Raw genomic sequence first — 21,736 nt, 5'->3', positions numbered from 1 at the left:
TGGTTTTCCTGATCAAGATGGAAGATGTTGGGAAGCATGAGAGGTCTGCCAAGAAAAGTTCAATAGAGCATCTAATGTCCCTTAACACTGATGTCCTCACCACAGCAGTAATTGTAACTTACTCACCTGACCTTGGAGGTTTATATACTCCCTGCTGGAACACTCCCAAGGAACCCATTTTTATCACTAATAGAAAAATGACTAATGCTTCTGTGTTTCTGCAAGTCACTTCATTGTAAAGATCTGCTTTCAGAAATTCAAAAGGAAAGAGGTTTTTTTGAAGTGGAAAAAGCAAGAAACTTGCAGATACAATGCAGACTTTTGTTTATTTTTATAATAAGCTTTGAGTACTTAAAGCAAAAAGATCCAAGTAAGAAATACTTCTTCCTTTCTCCTTGGAGCTGGCAGAGCTACCTTGTAGAGATAATTAAAGTCCATGATATGTGAGATGGAACAGCTTCACAAGAGGTGTTTCACTTCCAGGCAGAAGCTGGCCCCTGAGTTAGTCCTTCCTGCACACCTCTATGTAGTTGTGTTGCTTAGGTTTGGATTTCAAGGAATAGGAACCAATCCTCTGGGAGTTCCCAAGTTTTCTTTGCAGGTTTTTTTCACCTTTTTTTCTAAGACAAGTTTTTTGGTTTATTCTTTCCTGTTTTGACTCAGTATTAAAACCTCTCTAACACATGTAAATTTGCACAGTTGCATGTCTGAATATGTCCTTTGATGCATGTTGATAGAAATACCTGCATGTTCTTCTATACGAAATATTTCAGTCTTTTATGAATTCTTTTAAAACTTCTCTGGAAAATTTCTGTAATTTTTTCTTTCAAAGTGAGAAGAATTAGTGTTTGATAAACTTAGGGAAATAAATGTTACTTAGAGTAGAAAGCATCTAAAAATGTATCATACTGTGGGATTCTTACTGGGATGGTTCTTGCCCTTTCCATTTGATGTGTCAGGTGTGTTGCAAGTATTGTTATAGGGGTTTTAACCACTTTCTTTCTAGAAGAAACAAGAACTCCTCAACCTAATAAAGAAACAAAACATTGCAGGTGTACCCTTGGTGAAGAGTAACTGGTTCTTGTGTGTAGGTATTGAGAATGAGATTTCATTTCTCTTTCTTCAGAAAGTAGAAACTTTTTAAAATTTGTAAGAGCTCTTCCCTGTCTCATCGTACTTGAAATTCTTAAAAAGTCATCTTCTTCAGGAAATAGAAATTAAAGATACTGGTTTTATTCTTGAACACACATAAGTATCAAAAGCCAGAATGGCGTAAGATTTGCTCCAGTGTAGTGTACCAGAAACCTTCATTACTAGGTTATTGTGAAATAGCTATCACTGATCACTGTTTTATCAGGTTCCTTTTAGTACTTTCTGAAGTTATAAAAAATGTCCCCCAGCATATTGCTGTGTCCTCTAGAGAAATGTAGAAATTCTCATGACTAGATTCTAGGCAGGTGCATTAGGTAGCAGCAGCTTTGCCCCTGTGCTGTAATTCCTGCACACTCAGGAGGGGTTTGTATCTCTCACCCACATCAGCTCCTGGACAGTTCTTGACCATCTCCTCAGCAGTTCTGCCTTTGTGTCATTTGCCCTTGCATGTCATGCCCCATCTGCAAATTTCATCCCTCCTCACTTATCCCATCCTGTCTCCATCCAGACCCTGGCTTCCTCCTCCCCTGGTGCTGTTTTTGTTCCTCTGCAGGATTCAGAGCTCTGCCTGGTTTTCTGTAAGAGTTAGAACTGATCTGAGTGCAGTTTCTGCAGCTGCCTGTGCAGTTATTCCTCCTGGGGCTCCAGTGAACATGCTCATGGAGGCAGTGAGGATTTGGTATCACTTAGCCCTGTCCAGGGGTACCTGATATTGCCAGTGAGACACATTATGGATAGCAGTGTCTGTTGTATCATTTTCATTAAACTGATGTAAATTTTTCTTTGTTCTGAAATTTAATTCTATGTACTTTACAAGATACAAACCCAACATAATACTGTGTGTTAAAAAATTAACTTTTCATTTTTTTTATTATTTAGCACACTTACTATGTCAGCTCTAATGTTCTTGTGTTACTGCATTTACCGGGAAAAATCCCTGTGTCATTGACACAGCTATGCAGGCACCCAATAAAGAGTGCTCTGTTAGTGCTGTATTCTACATCAGCCATTCCACTCTATCTCATTTGCTGGTTGCATTTTTTCATAGAGTTCTTTTTTTCTATAACAGCCTTAAAAATGAACTCTGCTTTTTTTTCTCATCATTGTATTCTCTGCAATTATTTGCTTTCAACAGAGGCTACTAAATGCTGTACAATATTCAGCACATTTAAAACCTTTTGCAGATAAGTTTAACAATTTTGGTTTAACTTCAGCTGAATGCCTCAGAAAGCACTATTTTAGCTTTTTATTTTTTTCCCTTTGGATAGGCTTTCTCTAACAGTACTGTGCTTTTCTGCTATCCATTTCATTGATTGTAATCCTTAATCTGCACCCTAATTAGCTTCTTTTCTGGAAGTCTGTTTGATACTGTCTTCAAACACTGTTTGTTTGTGCAGTTTTTGTGAGTGGGTCTCTGAAGGCCTCACCTCTGTCACTGTCAGCTTGTTTATTTGAGCCTTTCAACTCTATTCAGTCTCCAGAGCTAAAATTGTTCAGTCTGACCTGGATGAGATGATCTCTCGGTTGTTTGACTTTTAAATTAAGGATTTCAAATTTCTGTTCACAACTGTCTTTCTGATTTTCTTGTTTACCTTCGATTCCAATTCAATAATTGCTACTTCATTCTTAAAACCATCTTGTAAATTATAAGAAATTAAATGAACAGATGATGTCTTATTCCAGTTTGAATAGTTCTTACAATCTGCCTATATCCTTTTTTTTCAATTCAGTGTTTTGAATATCTTCTTTTTTGCAGCTTGTCCCGTTTTTGTTTCTTTCTGGCTTTATGTCTCTTCCAAAATGTCATTTTCAATTTATTTTCTTCCTTGTTTTTCTCTCCACTGTTGAGTTCAGTTTTTCAGTAGCTCTGATAGGTTGCTTTTATTTACTAATTGCATGACATACTGGTTTTCTGTAGGTCATACCCTCTGCATTAGTTGCACATTGCATAAAATTCTCAAAGCACTGTAGTTCTTGAAGGCAGACTTGCACTTTCTTTATATTTGTTTATATAGAAAGCATCCAGTATGTTTCATACTCATTTTAAGTGTTACTTGGAAGCTTTTGTGCTTTTCCCCATCTTGCCCTGGCTCCCATGGTGTGTTGTGAGGTGGGAACAGCAGCACACTGCCATGGTTGATGTGACACAGAACCCCCACAGGTTCTCTGCCTCAGGGGTCTCAGCTTGTGTGACAGGCACAAAGGAAATACTCTAGATGTTATCTTGAGTCCTAAATTCAGCATGAGTAAGATTTCTAGGCCAAGGAAAAAGGAAAAAAGTGTGGATAAACTTGTCTCTGTGGTAATGCTGACTGTGCCTGACTAACAGGTTTTCTGATTCTAGTTCAGTGTTTGCAAGATAGGAGCTCCTAATTTTCCCTTTACTGCTCTGTCTGTGTAATCTCTGTGAAGTCACTACTAATATTAAAAGTTTAGTGTACACATCATAGGTGAGTGAAGCCTGATTGCAGTTATGTAGTTCAGGCAAAAGGGAAGAGCATTTCTGCCCACTGCAGAAGTAGCCTTGTGTTGCAGGACATTTGGATTATTATTTTATCAGTCACACTGTTCCACTGCTGCCCTGTAGCACACAAGGTGTAGTTTTTGAGTTTCTGCTTTCCATTTTCAGTACTCTTACCTGGAATAAGAATTGCCCCATCTAACTTCTAACAGGTCCTGTTATCTGTTCTCAATACCTCAGCCTTCTCCAAGTGCTGTGTAAGAGCACAGCACAGACACAGTGAGAGCCTTGTGTGCAAAGCCCCTCTTTGGGGAAATACTGATCAATACTCACCTCACAAAACCCTCACATTTTTAATGATTAGGGCAGCAAAACTTGAACATCATGACTAGTGTACAGGTTGCTTTCCAACCCAAAAGACCCACTGTATTCATTTGCCCTTGGTCCAGTAGAAGGAGATAATTTCCCATTGACTTCAGTACTATTCCAATGCCATTCTTGGCTTTAGGAAATTGGAGAACTTCAGTTTCTATCAGGCTTCTTTTGTAGTCACATCTGTGATACTGAAAAGCACTTTATTTTATAGGTGCAAGTAAATGATTGCCAACAGTATAAATTAGGGAGTTTAATGGAACTGCTTCAAGGAAAATTGATAGTTTCAATTTAAATCAAGTCACCATTTTTAAAAGTTGAAATTATTTTCCCTCTATTTTTCAGTGCCTTCTTTGGACTGTTGTGATTCATCAGTTGGAGCTCAGATTATTTCAAAATCAAAAGAACTAGGTAAAGAATGGAAATGCTTAATATCTGATCATTTAGAATATTCTAAGGGTATATTTTTACATGAGACAAAAATTCCTTTTCCTGTGGTTTTGTAACACACAGCATTAACTATCCTTCAGTTACCACAGCATGCTTTCCATTTTTTTTCTCATTGTCTCTTCTTTCTTCTCTCTGCCTGCCGTACCTGCACTGTAATAATTACTTTAAATTATGCTTTGATCCTACAGTCTTAGCTGCTTGCCTTAATATCAGTGGTGATAACACAGTGTGGCTGAGTCAAGCATGTACACAAATATTTACAGGCTTGAGATGTTAGGAGGATGCAGCTTTTCTGTATTTGTCTGGTTTGTGCTAGGAATCTATAATCCTGACATGCCTACTCCCAAGTCAGTCTTTACCCAGCAGCTTCCATCATGTTAGGACAGCTTCCATCACATTAGAGGTTTTTTTTCTATTTAACACCTCAGAGAAGGTTCTCCCCTCAAATACTCAATCAGAAAAAGAGTGTGAGATGTTTTTGAAACACACACCTTTCAAGTTCAGTGTAAGAAGGCAGTCAAGTGGGAAGAATTTGTTCAGAACCAGCTGTATTGTCAGATGTTACATGAGGAAATGTTTTTGGTTAAATGGAACAAATGTTATTATATTTGTCTGTTTTCAAAAGTTGTGTTACCAAATTATGATGTAATTGGCTCCAGAGAGCTGAAGCATCATTGCAGCCTCTTCATTATTTAGCAATTCCCTGAAAGTTCCCAAGCTTCCATTTGCAGGGCCTCAGCACAGGTGGCAGGGCCTTTCTGCATGGTGAATTAAAGAATATTAGAGCTTATCAGTGGACTCAGTTGTCATTTAACAGCTTGAGGAAGAAGCAGTCTTGCAGGTCTTGGGAGACTTGGGTTCTACCCACAATTTCATTTTTGATCTTGAGCAGCTCACTTGATACAACTTGGGTTTTTTGTCTACCTATGAAATAGGGCTGATAACTTCTCTGAGTTACCAGGAGTTCTTGGAGACTTAAGGTTATGAATAAGATGAAGGTAAAGTGCTGAGAACTGGATGGGGGCCTTGGCTGACAATCAACAGGGACCCAAAGTATGACTTTCACAGTTTTCTGTGGGTGCCAGTAATACAGAAATACCCTGCAACGCACCAACTTCCATAATCAAATTGTTCTTTCTAATGAGTCCTTGATATAAGTTGTTTCATAGCAATGTAATGGATTATTGCTGGATTTGACCACAGACTCTAAATCATAAAGCTGTAATTGTAATGTGTAAGACAGTGTCTGATATCTCTGGTTTATTTATTCCAATTTCTTCCCTCACGGGTCAGCTCCATACTTGTGGATTATTAACTCTTGTAAGTGCTATTCCTAAAAAAATCAAAGACTTGTAAATTAAAAGAGTTTTATATTGCTGTTATGATTCATTCAACTTTTATAGACCCACCGAAGACATACACCCAGGATGGAGTCTGCTTGACAGAATCCGGCATGTCTCAGTTACAGAGCCTCACTGTTACAGTACCGAGAAGAAAACGGACGAAACCAAAGCTTAAACTGAAGATTATAAATCAGAACAGTGTGGCTGTGCTTCAGACACCCCCAGATGCCCAGTCAGAGCACTCAAGAGATGGGGAGATGGATGACAGTAGAGGTAGCAGTCTACTTTTGGCATGTCTTGTAGCTTGGAGTGTTGCAGTACCCGTGTGTATTGCAAATATCCCTGGGAGTTTTTATTACACTGATACTCCTGTGTTCTGTACAGAATGTTTTATGGAAATTTCTTGAACAGTAGTCACAGCTCATTGTTGTCCATTTCAGGAATTTTCCTTGTTGTTCTGTTTATGGGTCATCCATCCTATAGGAAACTCACCTTTCTAGGGCTGCCAGCACTGGAAATAGGAGATGATTTTTTGTCTAATCTTTGGGTTGCCTGTGGAAAACATTGCACACTCACAGAGTACAGGTGTACTCAAATTCACTGCAAACTGTTTGAAAATGTTGGCTCAGCAAAGCAACATCTGTGTCACTGAGAGGCTGGTATTAAAATCAAGTGGGAAAGTGCAGTAGTTCTTTGCTGAGAGTATTTCTCTTTTCTGAAAGAAGTAAGGTAGGAGTCAGTGATCTGGGCTAACACTTGCTGTGATCTGCCTGTGTGTGCTGAGGAGGGTGATGGCACAGTAGGGGTTAATCCATGGCCTGGGACAAGGCTCCTTCCAGTGGCAAGTGAGAAGGTCATTGCCTTGGTCGTGTAGGTGTCTCTGGAGAGGAACTGAGGCACACAGGCACCCCACCTCCCCACAATTCTGTTACTGCAACACTGCCTTGTTAATCAGGTTAAATGTCATAAGAAGCTGGGTACTTCAGCCATCAGTGAAGTTTCAGTGTTAGCTTGTTGATAGAAGTGTTGTTCCTGTTGTTTGATGAGCACATTCTTACCCTCTGTTGTTGACTAGAACTATTCTTTACTAAAAATAGCTTCCTTTTATTTCTTTATAACCTTTTAAACAGTTTGTTTTTCTTTCATGTCTTGCAGTATTCACAGGGTTTGGTACATCATCCTAGCATTACATGGATTCTGAAATTTCATCTCATATTTTCATATTCTCCATCAGCTGGGTTTTTGACAGCAAAAAATGCTTTTGAATTTGGAGGCAGCTAGTCACTTCCCTTGTTCTCCTTCAGTGGTTAATAATCTTTTCTTTTAAAAATGTGTGCCTGTTTTCTACATGATTTTTTCTGACTTATCTGCTTGTTGGCTTCTATAAGTGGTAGGTCTTTACCAAGTAGATAACAGGATATATAGATGTGATAGCAGGATATGAAAGGGGGAGCCAGAGCATCCACAACTTCAATTTCAGTTCTGATCACCTCTTTTTGCCTTTTTGAGAGATAAAGCACATTCGTGTGTGTTGGGGACAGCACAGTGAGTACATGGAGATAGGTTGGATTTTCTTGAAGCTCTGGGTGTGTAGGGCTCTACTCTGGAGAGGGGATCAGTGTCTATCTCCAAACGTGGAATTTTTGTATGAGCATCAGCATGAATAAAGCTGTGCCATGGCTTTGATTGGAGTAACACAGTGTAGTAATACCAGGGAAAAAGGAGAAGACCCTCACTTTGGGTCTTGATGTTCAGATGGAAAAAAGAGGCTTTATCTGAGAAAAGTGAGCTCATGGAATTTTGTTACCCTCTTGTCTGTAGGCTTGCATCAGGTTCAGATTTCACTGAATCTTCTACATTTTATAGTCCACTTGAAAGCTGAGCTTGCTTTGGGAGCTTCAGCTTGGTGGCTTTGCCATCCACTCGCTTTGTTGGTGGAACTCAGTGAGGTGTTTATCAGTGGGAGAGTCTGGGCCATGGCCTGGCCTGTGCAAGAGTGAGGGTTGCAGTTCTGCTACAGCAAAAGTGGTGTGGAAGAGTCCAGCTCTGTTAGAACAGTATTTCTCCCTCTTACAACTGCATGGGGTTTTACTCCATCTAGAATTGTACACCTGTATCCAAAGCAGAACATGAGAATTCCAGTATCTTTTCAGGGGTGAGAGCATATTTAACATTTCAGAAGGTTTATGATAAAATGAAGATGCAAGGTCTTTTTGGGGATATCAAGAAGAATTCGTTCCCTCTCCCTTCAACACCAAAGGCTTTTTAATGTCAACATACTTTACATCTGTTTCTCCCCTGCTTTCCCACAGAATATAAACTCTAACTTTGAATTATAGTCTTCATCTTCAAGGCTGAGTAATTCCTTTGGGCTGAATTTTGTATTATATAAATCAAATTCCTCTTCGTGGATCAGTCTGCTTTCAGTCAGTCACAGCTTCAAGTCATGAGCCCACTACACTAGAAGTCATTACATTTTGCTTTCCAAGTGCAGGCTGCAGTTTTTGAGTGTATTCTCAATTAAAAAAAAAAAAAAAAAAGCCCTGTCAAAGAAAACTGAGGAGGACAGTGAAGAAAAGGAAATTTATCTTTGTAAAACTGGGTCCTTGATGGAACAGCTAGAGATTGCTCAGACACTTAGCACAAGCTTCCAAAGGAGGTACCAAAAACTTTCTCTGATTTACATATATTAATTACAGCATTTATTTACTGATTTTGTCTAAACATCATCTCATAGGAAATGTGTGTATAGTTAGGATGAGTTTCCCAAAAATGTCCAGGGCTTATGATTATCTGTCACCCTTTTGAAAAATCTGTCATTCTCAGCCAGTTTCTCATAAAACAGTCAGATGTGGAAATTTTGGAAAAAATAATTTTGTTTGGCTTTTCCAGTTAAAGTTACCATTGCCTCTCTTCTGCAGAAGGTGACCTTATGGATTGTGATGGAAAATCAGATTCCAGCCCAGAAAGGGAAGCTGTGGATGATGATACCAAAGTGGCTGAAGGAGCTGATGGGATTAAAAAAAGGAAGCGAAAACCATACAGACCTGGTAGGATAAAGTAACTTAGATCATTGTGTGTCCATTGCTCATTTTTTTCTGTAGAATTACAAAATAAAAAAAAAAAAAAAAGAAAACACCATGCAATTCTGAAGTATTCTATTGCTTATTGATGACTGTAGATTTTTTCCCCTATTCTGTGTAAAGTTTCCTTTTTTGTCAAAACACATTTCCAAAGGTTGCTGGTCAGCAGTGCACTTGTTCTTAGTGTGCTTTTCAATTACTTGTAGTAGTTCAGATCTACACCTTATTGATTCTTAACTTATAGGAAATTGTGCTGTATTTCTATAATTGTTGAAGGAGAGTTTTTATGTGTGTATATATATGGAAATATCTGAACTTCAGACAACTTCTTGCAGTTATTTTAGATGCTTTCTGAAATACTTTAAAAGAGTGGTTTACCAGGTATACGCAGATTACTTCTGACAGGTGAATTTTAATGAATTCAGTTACTGGATGAATTCATTTATTTTAATTTCTTTGTGCAGTTGACTCTTAATTATCCTGACTGAATTAATTACCTGTATGTCTTGGGTGCACAAACAGTTGAGCTGTATCCACACAGAATACATCTATTAGTTGTCCATTAGTTTTCTGCAGCCAACAATTCCTCTGAAAAATGAAACAGATCTGTATCTGATACATTTAGATCCATACACACCAACTGCAAAGATCAGGAACTCTGCAGTCAGTCTCTAGTGAAGGATTCAGGAGTTCCAGGGCTCTATGATGTTGATTAATTATCTTTTTATTTGGGATATGTCCTTCTCTGGTAGCATCATTTGGAGTGGTAGCCCTCTAGAGCTATTTGCAGAGGATTTTTTGTGGTCCATTGAGGTTCTTTAATAGGTTTCATTTGGTAGATTGACAGCTAATTCCAGCAACTCATCAGTTTGCCCCAAGGGAGGGGAAAACCAACACCTGAAAGTTGCCAGGTTTGGTGATTTGAACTTCTTGTGGATGATCTATAGTCCTGAAATTCTGATCATTTTTCATTACATGTGTACCCACTGGGACATAAAAATTCAGAAATATCTCATAAAATTCAAAATGAAAACTCATCGAGTATCTCAGATTCATTCTTAGACATCTAGATGCAGCAGTCTCCTTGACCTGCAGAGTAATCTTGGCTCTCATTTGTACTATGAAACACAGTTTTTATTCCATACATTGAATTTTTACTTCCTTGTTCAGGTATTGGTGGATTTATGGTACGTCAGAGGAGTCGTACGGGGCAGGGGAAGACAAAAAGATCTCTCTCCAGGAAAGATTCTTCTGGATCTGTTTCTGAACAGTTGCCTGGCAGAGATGAAGGTAAGTGCAGGAATTTGGTGTTAAGTGTTTGTTCATGCTTAATGCAGTAAAGCAATACAGCTCATGAACAGCTCATGTATGTTTGTCATTATGGCTTTATGAATTCAACTGAAAATACCCATTCCTGCATAGCAGAATTTCAACAGAGCCCATTATGTACAAAGAAACTGAAACAATGAATTGCAGGCTGTTGTAGGAGATAAATAGTGAGAATTATTATTATTATTACTATTATTACTGTGTTAGATTTAGAGCAATCCTCTTTCTCCAGATGTAGCCCTGGTCCAGAGGTGTCTTCTGGACCATCAGTTTTAATACTCAGCAGTGTTTCATGTTCCATGAGTGTGTCTAATCAATTTTTATAAATCTGTTCATGCTCTGGGAAATCCTTTATTAGAGAGTTTAGTCATATGTTATTGCTGTATGAAGAAATAATTCCTTTTTATTTTAAGCCAGATATGAGATATCTGATATCTGAGAGTTTCATAAGCTGTCTTCATGTTTAATGTTATGAAAGATTATTTTTTAAAAGTCATTCATTCTAGAAATATTTTCTAGATGTATATCATATTTCCCCATCAGTGTTGCCTTTTCCAGGGCTGAAGAATCCTTGACTTTGTTGGGTGCCTTTTCCCATGGCAGAGCCATTTCCATACCTCTGACACTGCAGTTCTCAGTAGATTAGGCACCTAAAAAGAAGTCAGATTTTATTCATGGGCCTTTTTCTCTTTCTTGCTGTGTGTGATTAGACTAAATTATTCCATCCATCTGAAGCTGCTCACACTAATCTAGAGGGTGTTGAGGTATCATTCAGGAGAGATGTGGAATATGTTTAGTTCAGAGCCTATTCCCTGGTAAGTCAGTAGAAGGAGGCAGCTGCTTCTGAAGGATGGCTGATACCACCCCAGTTAAAGACCCTGGCCTGAGATTTCTCCTGTCACTCTCTCCTTTCTGTTTAGATATTGGTTTTTTTACCCTTTATAGAGCCAGATCAGTTTCTTGCTGTAGATTGTACAACATGGTGGGGACTGGATCTTTGCTACAGCATCAAGGCAGTGTCATTAAAATCTAACATTCAAGCATTGTCTGTGCTTGTATTTGTAAAACTACTTCATAAAGCCAATAAACATTTCGTTTATCAGTGCAGCTAGATATTCTGATTAAGTTCCCAATCTTGATATAGTGTCTGCTTTCTCGTCAATATTAGTGTTACAGCTGTGTTTCTGCTTTGTAAATAATGTTTCAGTGTAGCATACTGCCTTATTTCAGGTTGTGCTGAAAATGTTGTATTAGATCTTTTCATTTGCATAGGGGTCTGCTCCTTTAAGTAAAACTTTCTTTTTTTAAATTGGCTAAAAAGCTAATTCCCCATTCTGGGTAACACTAACAATGCATGTCGTTAAAAAGGACTATTCTTAAACAAGTATTCTTCAGTTGAAAGTTGGAGTTTCTTTTTGTGCTCAGGCACAATTGCTAGTTGAGAAAAATACAAATCAGCTTGCCAAGAGCCTGCTCCTCAGTGGCCAGTTCTCATCAGCTTTACCAGGATTTTTTGCACCCTTGTCACATCCACTCCTTTTCTCTGTAAAGCCTCCCTCTCAGTGCAGAGGTCAGTGCTGGTGAACCTCATTCTACTCATGGTCCTCTGGATATCCTGCAGGAGATCACTGCACTACAAAGCAGAGCTGATTTTATTATCATGATAATTCAGTTTCTTAAATAACTTGCCAGAGTCCTTAACTTCATGTAATTTGCTTTGGCAAGACAGAAGTAGCAGAACTTGAAAAGTTCTGCATTACCTGCAGTGTTTTTCTTGCTCTGTTGTAATAAAGTACTGAATGATTGATGAGCACTGTGTGCTTTTGTGTTTATTAGAAAAAGCAGTGCCACTTTGAAATATGACAGCTGAATAAATGTGTAATTTTTCTTGAAGGGCTTCTTTATAGATTTCTTTTTCTAGGGTGTTCATTATTGATATGATAGTTCTTTCTCAGATTTAAAAAAATAAGTTTTTTACTTCTAATTTGAGGAAAAAATAGTGTATGAAATGAAAGGTGGTTAATGTGTAACTCAGCATTGATGACACTGGAGATACTTCTTGAGTGGAATTGTCGTTTTAAATACCTGGTTGAACAGCACCTATAATTTCTGTCAAATTGGCAAATTCTTAGCTTGCCTGCGGAAGTTGAAGGTCTCTGTGTCCCTGGGAGGTACAGCAGTGTTGTGGCTGGTGTCACATCTGGCATTTCCTGCTGCCAGAGCCTGGGTGGTCAGGGCAGTTCACAGCTGGAGAAAAGCCACTTTGGAATGCATCTGGAGGGATGTGCGGTAACCCACACACCCAGAGGTGGCCAGATGTGCTGCCACTGTACCTGCAGAGCCAAATACTGAGTGCTTTATTTACTTGTGCCCGGGTGTTCCTTTGTAGGTTGGACAGAGCAGCTGCCAGACACTCCAGTTGAGGAGTCTACCCCAGCTTCTGAAAGCACTGAGAAAATCAAAAAGCGTTACAGGAAAAAGAAAAATAAACTCGAAGAAACCTTTCCTGCCTACCTGCAGGTAAAGCTGGTGGTCTGCTCCTTGTGTTGTAAATCTGTTTAAAAGCCTACTCTTCATGTTTGTTTCATAGTTCATTTAAACCAATAATGGTTTCTTTTCTGATTCCAAAATTATGATTTAAATGAAATGGGTTTACTGTAAAGAACGTTCATGAGCTTGTACAGGAAACTGTATATTATGTTAAATCTCCCAAGATTCTGGGGAATCCTTCTCAATGTATTTGGATCTCTCCTTGTTCTCAGATGAGATAGGGTGGAAAAATTATTCTTTTGCTCTCTGAACTGCCACATGGTATTTCCACATTCAGCCCTGTAGAATGTCTTAGCCTGATGAGGCCACTTCCTCAGCTTCTCATTTTGCTTTTTGAGGATTATAGAACATGATTTGATAAAGGAAACTTATTTCCTACAGTTCTATGGATTTATATGTCCTGCATCTCCCTACCACAATAATGTCTGCTCTTCCCTCCTTTTGATGTCATGATGTCCCTGGCATGTAAGAGGCAGCAGCAGTTGGGGATAATAACCAGGATATTACAAACTGGCTGGTATATATATATATATATATATATATATATATATATAAAAAACTTATTTGGCTTGTTCTTCTTCTCAGCCATTTTATTCATGGTGAAGGGAACTTGCCAAAGTTTCAACTTTCATTGTTTTGTAGATGTTCACCAGATGTCATAGTATGAACTGTATTGGGATTGAAAGCAAAAGCTTTACAGAGAGGCAGAACATTTTCTCTTTAAAAATAGTATTTCATAAGTGAGGAAGTGACTTGGAAAATAAATACTTTAACAACATTTCCTTTGGACTCATAAGGATATATATTTTTAATGCTTGTTTTACTCCTGTAAAACATAGAATATTTCTTAGATTCTTCATTAGTATTACAGTAATTGCTGCTGAAAAAAATCTAAATTTAGATTTATTTTGAGAACTGTATCCTAAATCAAGATTTTAAAGACAACATTGGAACATGTCCCAACATGTTATATAATGAATACAGGTTGGCAAATTACTGAGTATTCAGGCTTAGGTGAGTGATAGCTGTTACATAGTATTTTAAAAGCCACTTTTATAATGTAAGTTAAACATCTTCAAGTGTTTTGTTATTGCAGTTAGACATGAGGATGATTTTGTGAAATGCAGTGTATGGTGATTCTCAAAATAGAACCAAGGTTCTACATCAAGTTGCCCAGTAATGTACCCCTTCTTCAGCTCTCCTGTTTGTGGAAGGAGAAATATTTTAAATAATAAACAAATTGTGATAGATAATAACACTGTGTGTCTTTCTGTGTAAGCTTAAGGCATTAATTTAATCCTGAAACTTTGGTAATGTAGCTTCCTCAGGTAAGTTGTAGCCACTGTAGCCACTCCTCATAGCCTGCAATAGATATTGCCATACTGGAATGTTTGTGAGACTGAGACTGTGCTTTTATATTCTTACTAATCCTTGGCTTTTAATTTTAACTTTGTCATTTACTCAAATTTTTCAGTCAATACAGTGTTCTTCCTACATTAAATCATTTTGTCTTCTTTGCAGGAAGCTTTTTTTGGGAAAGACTTACTGGATACCAGTAGACAGAACAAGATGAGCCTGGAGAATTTACCTGAAGAGTCACTTCCACTTTCATGTAAAACAAACTTGGCCACCAATTTCCTGGATCCTTCATCTGACCCCCTTCTTAGCTCCACCTCCACTCCAGCTCAGGCAAAACTGGGACCTCAAGGTATACAAACCTGAACTTAGTGATAACTCAGTAGTTTGATTTTATTGTGATGACTGGGGCTTGTCCACTCTATTTTCTTCTTTCCTCACATGGTTTTCTGCTGTATTTCTCAGCATTCTATATATGAACTGTCCTTCTGAGGTTAACTAACACTGATATTTAGTGATTTTCTTCTCAAGGGCTCCAGCTGTTTGAGAAAGAGCAGTGGATGACACAACAATTGGCACTTAAAGCAAATCTGCAACATCTTGACTGTAATATCCATGGCTATAAAATCCATGAAAATTGGCTCTGTGTAGGAAAAAGCATACAGTTCCTCATAGAAGAAAACATAGATACTCTCATTAAAAGATATTTTTAGTAGTTTAGTGAATACTAGTTAGATGAATAATATCATCTGTCTTTACTGTTTTAGATTATTTTAGGTTGCCAGTCTCCTTGGAATTTTTGTTTCACCATGTCCTTTCTGAACATGAGTGCCCTTTCCAAGTACAGTTTGTAGCCCCTAGGCAATCTTTTGCCTCTGCAATTGCAGAACTTTACTGAAGGTTCTGCTGAGAGTTTTGCAAATAGCCAGAGGGTTGTAAAGTGCTGCTGAAAGAGCAGCCTCACACAAAAGAGCAATTAAAACCTTACTGTCTGCTTCAAACTATTTTTTCTCTGTCTTGTGGTAAGTATATGCTGTTAGCTGGAGATGTCTTTATTTTAAGAAACTGTTACTATTTCTTTTGTGTATTAATTAATTTATGGCTTGTGTTTCAGCTGATCCCCAGTGTTTTACCATCTATAGCTGTTAGCACACACTATCACAGTTCCCACTGTCCAGAGAGTCATTTGAAGAGAGGTCACCTATTTGTGGTTGTTACTCAGTGAAAATCTGCTAAATGAAAAGCAAAAGGCTGCATTATAATTAAACATTGATTCTTCTATGGTTGAAGTTGTGAGTAATGGAGAATGTAAAAATGTAACTTCCCTTAAGGTGAAGCTACTGGAGATGAAGTGTTGCATGGTCTGTATTTCCTTAGTTTCAGCACTACAAGAAGATAAGTTCACTATGACTTTTTTCCACCCTGGCTTTCTTTTGAAGCCAGAGAAATTCAACTTCAGAGGTCTTTCCTGGCCTATCCAGCTGCAAGCTTGAAGTCACTAATGTGTTCATGTCTTAGGGTAGTACAGGGGTTTAAAAATTCATGAAGTTGATGTTAATTTAATGGTCTGTTTTTCCAAAGTCTGAAAGTTTTCATAAAAAAGCAGAGTTGTCAAACTTTGTAGTTTCATCTTCTTTTTATTCAAAAATAAATAATAAAAAGGTGGCTATTAATAAATAAATCACCAGCAATGGCTTTAGTGGATAACCTACTGTCCTTGCCATTTGACATGTGAGACACTCAAAGGCTTTCTGGCCATAGGAACATTCTCAACTCAATTGTCTTTGTCAGTTCTCTTGCAACTGTGCAGATTTCGAGCCAGAATTGTGTCCAGCTGGAGCTGTTGATGTAGGTGGGGCACCAGTGGGTGAAGCCCCCTGCCAGTATTGATCAGTTCCAGTGCAGTTGGGAACTCTCTGCCTGTGACTTTCTGGGACACAGTGATTTCCACAACAGCATCCCCCTGTGTGAGAGGTTCACTGGCTAATTGCTGAGCTCCCTTCTGGCTGGAGCTGCAGATGAGAACAGTGTCCCAGGGCTGTGGTGTTTTCATCATTTCCACACAGACCTGGCTGTGGAGCAGGGACAGCATGAGCTGTTTGTTCCCTGCACTGGGGGGCTGCAGGACTGTCTTGTCACCAGCTGTGGTGTTTTCCTACACTGCCACTTCCCACAAGGATTGCTGACTCCTGTGGGAGTCCTTCCTTAATTGCATAGGTCTTTTCCACAAGGAAAATGTTCTTCTCTTGGAAACCCCACTTGTATAATCCCAGGATGAAGGGTTGGATATGTTTGTTCATCTTCCAGAGGGCTCTTAAGCATCTAAAGCACTGACCCTGCTCTGCTTTCCAGCAGGTGCCCAGCAGTGATGTTCAGGCTGCTCCTGAGCTGACAGTGCATTTCAGGGACATGTTCTGGCATTTATTTGTTCTCACACCTTAGTTAAGGGTAGCTGGACCTTTCACTAGCCAGGATTGCAGTGGTGATGGGAATTGGCAGAGCTGGACAGAAGAGGGATTTGGGAATCCTTTGTTTTTACTGTTAATTTCTAGAAACTGTGACTGAAGTGAGCTTTAGGCTCTCAGCCCTGCATTTTGTCTGACAGGTTGCTGGTTTTATTTTCAGTTAGAAACTCACTTTTCCTATGTTTTTATAACATGTGGCACTCTGTGCACTCTGTTCTGCATGGCACCAACCCTTAAATCACTTCCCAGTGCTGGAACAGAGTGCAGAGGTTTGCTCACAGGTTCATGGGGGAAGTTGGAGGTGTTGCTTTAGATCTGTTGCATTCTGAGGACTGTCTGCCTCTCTCTTGAGTTTCCTGACCTGTGTGTCCCTGATGAAAAGGAAGCCACTTGGTGAGGTATGTGCTGTGAAGGCTCTGGTATTGTGACCTTTCCTTTAGTTTGAAATAGCTTAAATTCAGTGTGTTTTTTCTGGAAGTACTGAAAAAGTCATCTGTTCAAGTGAGGTCTCCAGAGAATGCTAGAGAAATTGTTCCTAGACAAGAGGAGAGGAGTTGTCTGAGTCTTTGTAACTGATTCAGGTGCTGCTGGGACATTTTATGACTAAAATGTTACTGTGTGATTAAACATCTTGGGATGGCTGCAGCCTTGGGAGAGGCATCTTTATGATTTTAGAACTTCATAAATAATAAATAGCTGCATTTGAGGGATCAGGCTCACAAGATAGCATTAGAACTGTACTCTCTTAGAGATCCAGCATTACAAGCAAATTATTTTCCTTTTTGCTTTGTCTTGGCTTTCATCTCCATTCTGAAAAGAGTCAAATTAATGAGCACTATTGAGCTGTTTGTTTGGCAGCAGATGTCAACCAGCTATTGATTGTGATCTGAAGCAGCTGACTCAAGTGATTTCGTTGTTTCCAAGATAATATTTAACACACATGGAATTAAAACAAGGAAAAAATAGAAGAAAAAAAGTAAAAGCATGCTTTAGATTAGATGTCTTGTGTGAGTTTCATGGATTAGAGACTCTATCCCTCTACTGTCACCAACACCCAAGTCTTTTTATAGACTTAACAAACTCCATTTTGAAAGCAGGATGTTTTTTCCAGCTTATTTCATCTGAAGGCCACTGTGGAATCTAATTTCCTTCATTCCTTGTGGAATTCTAATTTTCCTTCAGTTAGAGACCCTCAAATTTGAAGCCTGAATTTATTCATGGCCAATTTGTAGCTACAGGTGGTAAATTTGGAATCTTTAAATGTTAGATCTTTTCACCTGAGCTCCTCCCAGCTACTTACATAATATATTTATATTCACACTAGAAGTTGAATTGAATTGTCAGAAGGAAAACAATTATCTCAAAAAACCCAAACAAACTAAAAAACCCAAAAAAAGGAACCCACCAAACACCAACGACTAGGTTCTGTTGAGAGACTTAGATTTAACAATATTTTTTATCAGGTACCCAAATAACTATGCCTGCAAAGTGGTGTGGTTTTGAGGCACTGGTAGATAGTTTTGCTGGTATCAGTAGGAGCTGAATTTTGTTTGTACATTTAAATGGACTGGTCTGCACTGTCTTACTAATCCATCTTGATAAGAGGCAAATATAAAACCTAATTTAATTAGGGTAGTTTCATCTTGTCTGCATTGCAAAGGGTAAAAGTGAAGAATGAAAGTAGTAAAGGGAGGAAAAACAATTTTTGTTTTGACTTGGTAGTGGAAGAAGGGAAAAGGGTTGTCTCTGAAAATCAGCAGAAGGCATTTGTAATTCATTGTTAAACTTAGCAGCATGGAAAGTAACCTCATGATAGAAGTAAATCCTTGGCACCAGGCTCTGAATTAAGCTATATTTTTTCCTGGGGTAGTTGGATTGTAACAATGGGAAATACATCTGTATTTGTCTGAAATGTGTGTGTTCTTTGGCTTTCTGGTCCCTCTTCAACCTGGCCATATATTTGTTTTCCACATTATATATTTTATGATTTGTATTAATCCTTTTTTTTTTTTCTGTTAAATTTATATTTGCCAACTCATCATGTTTTATTGCTCTGGCAGTGATTGCTCATGTAGTCATGACAGTCTGCAGTTTTACTGAAAAATATTTTCCTCAGCTTTTATTTGTTTGTCAGACATTTTTTGCAAATGTTGCACATCTGTAATAGTCCAGAGCAACTAGTTAATAAAACCAGATGGGGCAGTTGGAGTAATTTCTCTCTAGTGAATTGGAGGTCAAGAAGATAATGGTATCCAGAATTTATTATTTAATATTAAAGAATTTATTGCTAGACCAGGCCAGTTTTTTCCTAGATGGCAAACAAACATGACATTTCTGTCTCTGGGTTTTACCACTCCATCAGGTTTTCTTCTGATTTTAAAAGTATAATCTTCAATTTCTATTTATTTATTCTTGCTTCTTACTCTAGATTTCACTTCCCTATCAGGGTGCAGTAACCAGTTGCTTCTGTATTAAGAAAGAGAGTAGTGGTAAAAGAAGTAACTAATTACCTTTAAAAAAACCCACTCCTTGTAGATTTACTGTGACCTGTCCTATATAAAACCCATTTGTTGACTTAAACATTCACAGGCCTTTGTGTCTCAGAGGTTGCAAGGTCAGAGTAGATTTTGGGGTTTTTTTCCCCCCTGGAATCATCTAGTCTTTGTTTCACATGATAGGATCACTTCTAAAAAGACTAAACAATGTCAGCACGTGCAGGTGGCTCAGTCCTGGCAGGGAGAGGCTGCTGCTCAGCACAGTCTGACCCCAGGGACCTGTGCAGTTTGACACCATAGGAGACCCTTAGAGCCCATCTGTGTTTGGGGCTGCAGCTCCAGAACATCACCAGAGATGCAGAAATGTTGATTTTGTTCTTTGCATCTTCTACAGGCAGCACCGACGATCCTTTAGCTGATCTTTCTGAGGTCTTAAACACTGATGATGATATTCTTGGAATACTTTCTGATGATTTGGTAAAGTCTGGAGATCATTCAGGTATGTATGTCCATGGGGTCTCTCCCTATTGTTTCCCATTTTTTCCTCTGTATTATAGATGTATTTGTTGTACTGCATCTCTAGGTTCTGCTCTAGGTCATTTCAGATACAATTTTCATATCTTAAGAATACCTTGGTTTGGAATGATTTTGGTTTATTCTACCAAAAAAATGCCCAAACTTGTCAACATTTTGTTTTTACTTGGCTCTTTGCTTTGCTGCTTAAGAGAGGATAAAATGTAGCTGCTGTTGTCTCTCATACCTGCGTAGCTTTTTTCAGCATGCAGCTTTTTCTTTACTTTTTTTTTGTTTTCGTGTTGTAATCATCCATTTTATCTGGTTTGGGTCCTGTAGGTCTTGATTTATGCACTTTCCAGGTTGAGAACTCACCCTCCCCATTTGGTAAGAATCTAAACAATGGATGATCCATGGTTAGCAGTAGCCCTCTTTTCCTAGTGGTTTTAGCTGAAAGAAGTGCATGTGTAGAAATTGCTTCTCCTTTACTGTGTCACTAATTCATGTTTCATTTTCCACTCTGTGGTGTTTGAGTCTAACACAACCTCTGAACTCTGCACTCTGCCTTTTAAGAGTCCTGCATCAAGTTTTGCTTATAGCTTTTGAAAACCTTCCTTAGTTTTTTGTGTTTCATCATACAAACCCATGCATTTTCTTGCTGCCACTGTAAATATTACTTCCCGTAGTAGTGTGTAGTTTTTATCATAATGGTATATTTTGTAAATGAAAAGCATTTTTATCAATGTGAGTATATAAAAGCATGATTAAAACAGTATCCTTTTGTTTTCACTGGATAATGGTTCATCACGTTATGTTAGAGACAGGTTGACAACAAGTAGAATGGAATGTTTCATTATTTTAAATTTGGGGTTATTTGGTAATTATTACAGAAATATTTTTTAAATACTAAAGGACGTAATTCTTTTTTCCCAAATTTTTCTCATTTGAGAGATTTATTGACTTGAGGGATGTTAGGAAATTTATGTAGTGAGTTCTGTTTTCTTAGTGCCAGCAAATCACTTTGATGTAACCCATAATATTTAGGACTTGTTTTTGAAAAAGAAACTTCTGTAACTTGTTTTATTCTGGCTAGACCTCAACAACATTTCAGTAAATATTTTGTGTAATATTTGAAGTGAACCTTAAGGTACATGAGGATGAACCATGTTTACTACTGATGTGATTCTTTTCAAAAAGAGAAAAATAGTTTAAGTGGAACTATATTCTGAAACCTATACATTTGAAACCATGCTGAACCTAAACTCAGTAGTCTTACTTCCTGTTCTTCCAGTTGCATTATATTCAATTGACATTCCTCAAACAATGCAATAAACTGGAGGTAAAGAGTGGGAAGGTTTTTTTTACCTTTTCTAATCAGCGTTTTGTTTTGCCTTACCTTTCAAATATTAGAAAGTCTGGTTTAATTGACAGCTGAATTCTAGGGGAAGGAAACAGGAAATATGCTCTTTATTCAATATTAATTAAATTTGCAATTCATGTCTAATTTAATATTCTTTCTTCTCCAGCTGGATTGGATATTGGCCCCATCTCTGATGATCCTTCTTCCCTGCCCCAGCCGAGTGTCCCCCAGAGCTCACGGTCACTGAGTGAAGAGCAGTTAGATGAAATCCTCAGCCCAGAGCTAGACAAAATGGTCACAGATGGTAATTTTTGTTTGGTCCTTAATCTTGGTCTTCTTCAGAATTTATGTAGAAATCATCTTTTCTTTTTTCTTTCCCCCAAATTACACATCCCTGTATTGTAACAGACCTATTTGGACTTGGTTGCACAATTACTTTCATTGCCTTGATGATTACTTACCTTGTGTTGCCTTTGCTTTGTCCAGGTGCTATTCTTGGCAAACTGTACAAAATCCCAGGTATGTGTTCTGATCCTCCTTGTCTTTTGTGGAACACAGTTCACAAGCAATGCCAGCAACTCATGCAGAGTGTTTTTTTGCAGAGCTGGGAGGGAAGGATGTTGAAGATTTGTTCACAGCTGTGTTGAGTCCAGCAGCCCCACAGCCAGCTCCTCTGCCTCAGCCTCCTCCCCCACCACAGCTCATGTCTTTGCACAGCCAAGGTATGTTCTTCTGGTGCTTCTGTGGGCAGCAGCCTGGCCAGGAGAGTTGTGCACATTTTAAATGCTGATGGGGAACTAGGACTCA

General features: G+C 38.4%; 1 protein-coding gene across 1 annotated transcript in view; it reads left to right on the top strand.

Annotated features, from left to right (window-relative positions):
* The window catches only part of KMT2C (lysine methyltransferase 2C), a 187,815-nt gene that overhangs the window by 127,341 nt on the left and 38,738 nt on the right, over window positions 1-21,736 (top strand). The window contains exons 20-30 of the mRNA XM_058809368.1: window positions 4,331-4,396; window positions 5,839-6,051; window positions 8,700-8,828; window positions 10,032-10,151; window positions 12,580-12,710; window positions 14,262-14,448; window positions 19,451-19,555; window positions 19,909-19,956; window positions 21,096-21,233; window positions 21,416-21,448; window positions 21,532-21,651. Coding sequence (XP_058665351.1) covers window positions 4,331-4,396; window positions 5,839-6,051; window positions 8,700-8,828; window positions 10,032-10,151; window positions 12,580-12,710; window positions 14,262-14,448; window positions 19,451-19,555; window positions 19,909-19,956; window positions 21,096-21,233; window positions 21,416-21,448; window positions 21,532-21,651 — 1,290 coding nt within the window. The remainder of the gene's footprint in view (window positions 1-4,330; window positions 4,397-5,838; window positions 6,052-8,699; window positions 8,829-10,031; window positions 10,152-12,579; window positions 12,711-14,261; window positions 14,449-19,450; window positions 19,556-19,908; window positions 19,957-21,095; window positions 21,234-21,415; window positions 21,449-21,531; window positions 21,652-21,736) is intronic.

Source organism: Ammospiza caudacuta, chromosome 1, assembly GCF_027887145.1.
Source record: "Ammospiza caudacuta isolate bAmmCau1 chromosome 1, bAmmCau1.pri, whole genome shotgun sequence".
NCBI classification, from domain to species: Eukaryota; Metazoa; Chordata; class Aves; order Passeriformes; family Passerellidae; genus Ammospiza; species Ammospiza caudacuta.
This window is presented reverse-complemented; position numbering and strand designations above follow the sequence as displayed.